We start from the raw sequence: 5,722 nt of genomic DNA, 5'->3' as shown, positions 1-5,722 counted from the left end.
ACGGACATAAATCATGGTGTTTGTTTTAGGTGAGACCGGATTATCTCGTCACCTATATTCTTATGTTTGCTGTAAGCAATGATTGGTTGAGAATTAAATAAAGTTTTGCATTCTGGATTTCTAAGAATGGTGTTCCAATATTTTAGAATTCGTTTTTTCAGTCCTTTAACGCAAGGGTTAAATTTAGTAACCAGTACTGTAGGGTTACGTAATGACTGTTCTTTAGTCTTTTTGATGATGAGTTTTGATCGGTTAATTGGGTCCTAATAAATCTCTTACAAGTTTGGTTGATTGATGTCGCTAATTTTCACATGTAGTAAATTATATAAATATTGCATGTAGTTGAGAGTAACATTGAAAATTTTCAACCCTCGAAAACCATTGTCAACCTCGGCTGCGCCTTGATTGACATTGATTTTCCCGGGGTGAAAATTTGCAATGTCACACTCAATTACATGCAATATTTATCTAATATACTATATTTTTCTATGGATCTAGGATATAATTCATTGCTTAGAACGAAAAATCCAAGTCCTTCGGAGGGATAGAAACATTTTTGGCCTTCTACATTTATAAAGTAATTTAAATGGTAACTCTGTAATTTACTTTTTAGCTACTTAAAACACCAAGTAAACCCATTTGCCAATCAAGTTTATTGTAGATCAGCCTATGTCAAATAAATTATCATTGAACAATTTTATACTGAGAAAATAAGATAGACTTTATTAAGTATTGTATAGACACCATTTTCTTCTTAAAAATACATGTTTTATAAGACATTGTTAAACAAATTATAACATTATAAAAAAGTATACAGTAAAATATAAAGGAAGCAAAACAAATGAAGTAGAGCTCAAATAATTCTTTAGTAAATAACTGTATGTCTTTTTATGTTTCTTAATTGCGACCATTTATGCAGATTTAACTTGAATTTTACCGACGACGTGTAAACTGTGTCAAATTTTATCAAAAGTTATTGATCTTTTGGTTGATCTAGTGAAACGATTGAGTGCATTTTTCAGACTTGCTGCAATTGTCTCTTTTTTCGCACTAAGACATTCTGCAATAGAAAGATCTAAATCACCACCAAAAACGATACCAACGGCATACAGACGGTTTTCAATTCTTGTCAACACTACGGATCCACTATCTCCCTTGTTGGAGAACTTTTCGAAACCAATACGTGGCGAGATCACCATAACATCCCCGTCAAATACTTCGAAGTCACTGACTTTTTTGACGTACCCTTTTGTTTTAGCAGTGGCGGCACCGAACTTGAATACTAGCCTGTCGGCGAGGGTAGAAAGTGGTTGTCCGTAGACGTACACATTTTCATTTAGTTCTTCAACGGTTTTTGATAGCAATGGCAATACAGACTTATATATCTTTATGACAGAAATGTCATGTAATCTTCCATTTCCCAGCGTATCCCCATTTGGCCAAATGCAGAGGCCGATCGATTTATCTTCCCCATGTTGTTGAACTTCTGCTAAATCCCCTTCATTGTAAAGATGACCAGATGCTATTGCAATAATGGAAGAAAATGAGTCGTCCTGATTCATGGAGTTTGTAATTTGTCCAAACATGCCCAAGCTGCCCCGTTTTTCTATTCTTTTATTTATGATTTCACCGCCACATCTTATCGCGCATTGGGGAGTGAAGGCCCGTTTCAGTTGTAGAAATTTGACATCACCTTGGAAATGGCTCGTTATTGATCTCCTGCTTTGGTCGTTTAATGGCTGTTGGCGTTCAAAGATGAGCAAGGTTTTACCACATAATCTGTATCCAACTACCCCATGTTTCTTTGCACTAAAACAAATTTTGTATTCATCTAGTCGAAACAGATATGTCAAAAACTATGACAGAAATCCTATTAAATGACATTGGGGTTTTTTGTTCTAACAAAATATGCAATACTATGTAAATATATTAGAAAAAAATGTGAAATGTTAACATAACAAAATTGAAACGAATGATAGATCATAAACTTTGCAAAAAATATTCAAGAAATGTTTTATAAACATACAATGCAGTTGGACATTATATTTAAATTGCAATAATAATATAACAGTGAAGTGAGCACCAGTCTTAAATATGGATGAACGTACTTACTCTTTTATGTTTCTGATACATTCCTTTGTAAGATTTGAGGAGTCACGTGACTTCCGGGTAAGTAACCTTTCTTGCAATTTTTCAATCTGCCTAAGGAAGCCACTTAATTGTCTTGTATTTGTCTTCATCTTTAAGGCACAGATGCAATCTGCAAGGTCTTTCTCGAGACCTGCATAACATTTTTCATATATGATGCTCTTTTCACTGTTGGCGTCAAGCACATGTGACGCAAAGCTGAAGGACTCTCTTTTGACCAGCTTGATTTTCCGTTCAATGTCGACTTCTGATTCAACGAGGAAGAACAGCATTGATTTCTCGACATCTTTAATCAATGATTGTAGGGCATCTAACGGAATCTGTAAAATTCCTAATTGTCAATAAAAGACAAAAGACAGAAGAACCTGCAAGAATGTCAAAAGAATAAAAACAGCTTACCTCTTCCTTCCAAAACGATTTTCCTAGATGACAAATAACCACAGCATTTCTTGTGATCCCTACTTTTTCGCCTAAAATTATACATTTGTATATATATATAACAAAATAATCACAAAACCGAAATAAACTCTATCGGTTTCATTTTCGATCTTTAAGTGTTTGATTTCATAGTGCTTAGTTACAAATGTATCCAAAATCAACATTCATATTGTGACGTCAAACATCGCTTATACTCTAAAATATATATTTATGAATACATTTTTGAACTTTGTATTCTCTGAAAATTAAACATACATATTTGGACGTCTGTTGTTTCTGGAGAAAATTTGAATAATTTCAAACACAGGTCCTTAACGTTTTCGCCATCTTCAGTGATTAGGAATAATCCTTCAATCGGTTCTTGGACTTCTTTCACCGTTTCATATGTTTCTTTCCAAACATAGTATAATTCCTCGGAAATTAGTTTGAAAAGGTTAAGCTCAGATGGGCCGAATTCAAAAGTGATATGGAAAAGCTGCATTTTGTATGAATGTGCATTTGTTGAACTTGGGCTACAAAATTCCAAATTGTACGTAATTATTTTCAAGAAACAAATGGTTACTTTTAAAGCTAAAATTATTTTAAGCAGTTCGATTTAGAAAAAGAATTATACACCATCTTAAATTTTATCAAAAATACAGTTTATGTGTAGAATGAAGTCAGGATAATCATAACGCTTCATTTTCGGGTCGAACTATGTGGGGGAACATTTATTTTTATGTAATGTATATAAACAAATGTTTTGTTTTATTAATCATACATGTAAAATGTCCCGGAACACATGCGTTCGGACGAATAAGGTCCAACTACATTTATTTTTGTGAATCATTAAGAAACCTTCAATAAATCGACTAAATTATATCCTTGTGAAAAAAGGAATACCTTTTAAATCGAGTTCGTTTTCGTGGAACTGGAGAAATCAGTGAAGTAGCTACATTGCAATTTAATTTTTTTATGGCTTGAATGAAACAAACATTCAGCTTAATATCAATTCTTTTGTTATTTAAGTAGTGACATAGAAAACTAACAAACATCAATGAGATTTTATTCATATATATACATATATCCATATATCAGTTAAATTACTATTAATCGTTTATTTACATGTTTCAGCTTGACGACGTGTAACAACCCCTGCCATGATGTATTCCCTTAAAAAAAGAAATCATATTAATTGACCATGAAGTACACTATTTCAACCATTTCTAAATATACATTGGATTGCTCTTTAAATTTTGGTTGGATATGATTTTTTTTTTCAACGAGTTGTGTTTTTCCCCAAAGCCTTGGAGAGGGGATTTAAAAAACTCAACGACTTGGATAAAAATCATATCAATCGTATATATCAAATCACAAATCATGAAAGATTCTTGTAATCCCATATTTTATACATCACTATCAATGTTTTACCTTTTCAATATAGGAATCAACGTTATTTTACTTCATCACTCTAGCTCACGCAAAAATTGTGATATCACAAAAGTGGGATTGCAAAAAAAAAAATAGTATAAATAAATAAACAAAAATCTAATGACCAATTTCCATGGGATTAAGGAGGAAAAATATAGGTTGATTCTTAAATATATGCTTAATTGCTACTGAGTTATTAAGAACAAAAAATATCAGGATCATTCAAAGTATGAAAATTATTTTTCTTAATTCCACTTCAAAGATATGTTTTTTTTATTGAACAACTAATGATTCGCAGTTCAATTTTTAAATACAGTAAATAAAACATCTTTTGAAGAGATATGACACTCTTTCTCTCAAGGAGATTTGGGAAAACCGGAAGATGGTGCCTTTAAAATGTACTTCATTCAATAAATACATTGCATTGCTGTAAGAAACGTATCGATACATTATCAGACATACATGCATACATTAAGAATCAGATGATTAAAAAGTTATGGTTCTCCTTCTTTGTTCTTTCTTTCTGCCTATCTGTCTCCGTCTGTATTTCTCTCCATCTGTTTGCCTATCGGCCTACTTATCTCTACATCCCATTTTTCCTCTCTTAGTGAGCCTCTATTTTTCTCGATCTGTCTGCTCTATGATGCATATATATTACAAGATACATGGTTGTTTGAGGGACATCTTTATATTCCAAAAGTTCAAAAGATGGAAGTTATTATTGATTTTAATACAATTTTTAATTCAATCATATCAATACAAAATGTAAAATTTTGTTCAGCACGGAAACTTTATCATGTTAAATTGTGAAAAACAGCAAATTTAATTTGAAGAAACAACATTTTATGCGTAGATCGTTATTTAAAGAAGTAAAAAAAATCTTATAATACATGAAGTTATATTGTTATACTTCGAGATACAATATACATGTACCCATGTATTCTATTAATCAAAAGCTCAGCTTTCAAAACGATTTTATAAATTTAAAATGTGAATTTCTTATTAATCTGCTTTAAACTTTACGCACACAAATAATTTTTTTAAGAATTCATGAGTTTCTTCATACATGTATGCATGAATACAGTGTATATGCATGAATGTAACATTCCATGACAATTTTATTTGATTTAAGAATATACCAATCATGACAAAGAACAAACGGCGGCTGTGTCTAATCGGCAGGGGATGCTCATTCCTCCATTGCACCTGATCCCACCTCCGATGTTTTGGAGGTCCATGTTCGCTCTACTCCTACATGTGTATTTTTTATTTTTTTATGGACTTTTGATCTTAAATACTGTTCTTTATCCCCATATTTTTTATGTAATACTTACTACAAACACTGCGTTAACATCCAATATATTCCGATGTCAGAGGGAAAATAAAATCTTTGAACTGTACTGGTACGTATTGAGAGTACAAGATAAATGGAATTACAACAATCGGACATGCAAGAATTTGCAAAAACTGTTCTTAAAATCGGTTGATTTTTTAGTCTTTCATCCTCCTAGTGTTTTGCTTCATATTCTTGTTGTTTGAAAAAAAATTGAAATGTTATCTCTTTTATACTAGAATGCATTCGGAAGTGCAGTCACATGTCTTAAAAGTATGACAAAGTTGACTGGTATAAAAAAGTACATATAAAGAAAATAAAATTATTTTTAACTTAAGCTGTCATTTTCCTTCTGTGTGTTATTACACGCAAACAATGAGTCAAACATAAACT

General features: G+C 31.8%; 1 protein-coding gene across 2 annotated transcripts; it reads right to left on the bottom strand.

The window, feature by feature from the left end:
* Positions 1-640: 640 nt before the first annotated feature.
* LOC134261956 (uncharacterized) lies at positions 641-5,514 on the bottom strand. 2 transcript variants are annotated; one of them, XM_062744336.1, is made up of 7 exons: positions 5,331-5,514; positions 3,691-3,737; positions 3,469-3,517; positions 2,842-3,098; positions 2,548-2,618; positions 2,113-2,468; positions 641-1,809 (listed from the first exon to the last, which is right to left on the bottom strand). In XM_062744336.1, the coding sequence occupies exons 2-7, from the start codon at positions 3,725-3,727 to the stop codon at positions 957-959; spliced, it is 1,623 nt and encodes a 540-aa protein (XP_062600320.1). In that variant the 5' UTR covers positions 3,728-3,737; positions 5,331-5,514; the 3' UTR covers positions 641-956. The 2 variants fall into 2 exon arrangements, with proteins under 2 accessions (XP_062600320.1, XP_062600322.1); XM_062744338.1 differs by lacking the exon at positions 3,691-3,737 and having other exon boundaries at positions 642-1,809.
* Between the last annotated feature and the right edge of the window lie 208 nt (positions 5,515-5,722).

Source organism: Saccostrea cucullata, unplaced genomic scaffold (assembly GCF_032062105.1).
Source record: "Saccostrea cucullata isolate Sc308-1 unplaced genomic scaffold, CSIRO_AGI_Scuc_v1 ctg1676, whole genome shotgun sequence".
Lineage (NCBI taxonomy): Eukaryota > Metazoa > Mollusca > Bivalvia > Ostreida > Ostreidae > Saccostrea > Saccostrea cuccullata.
Note: the sequence above shows the minus strand (reverse complement) of the source record. Positions and strands in the feature narration are given on the sequence as shown.

What these genes read in the sequence shown, in the direction of transcription:
- LOC134261956 (XM_062744336.1), bottom strand. Translation starts at nt 3,727, where the DNA reads ATGGCAGGGGTTGTTACACGTCGTCAAGCTGAAACAT. An exon ending in AAACGAACTCGATTTAAAAG is followed by an intron (nt 3,099 to 3,468) that starts GTATTCCTTTTT and finishes GGAATTTTGTAG; the next exon opens with CCCAAGTTCAACAAATGCAC. An exon ending in TGTATCAGAAACATAAAAGA is followed by an intron (nt 1,810 to 2,112) that starts GTAAGTACGTTC and finishes AATTTGTTTTAG; the next exon opens with TGCAAAGAAACATGGGGTAG.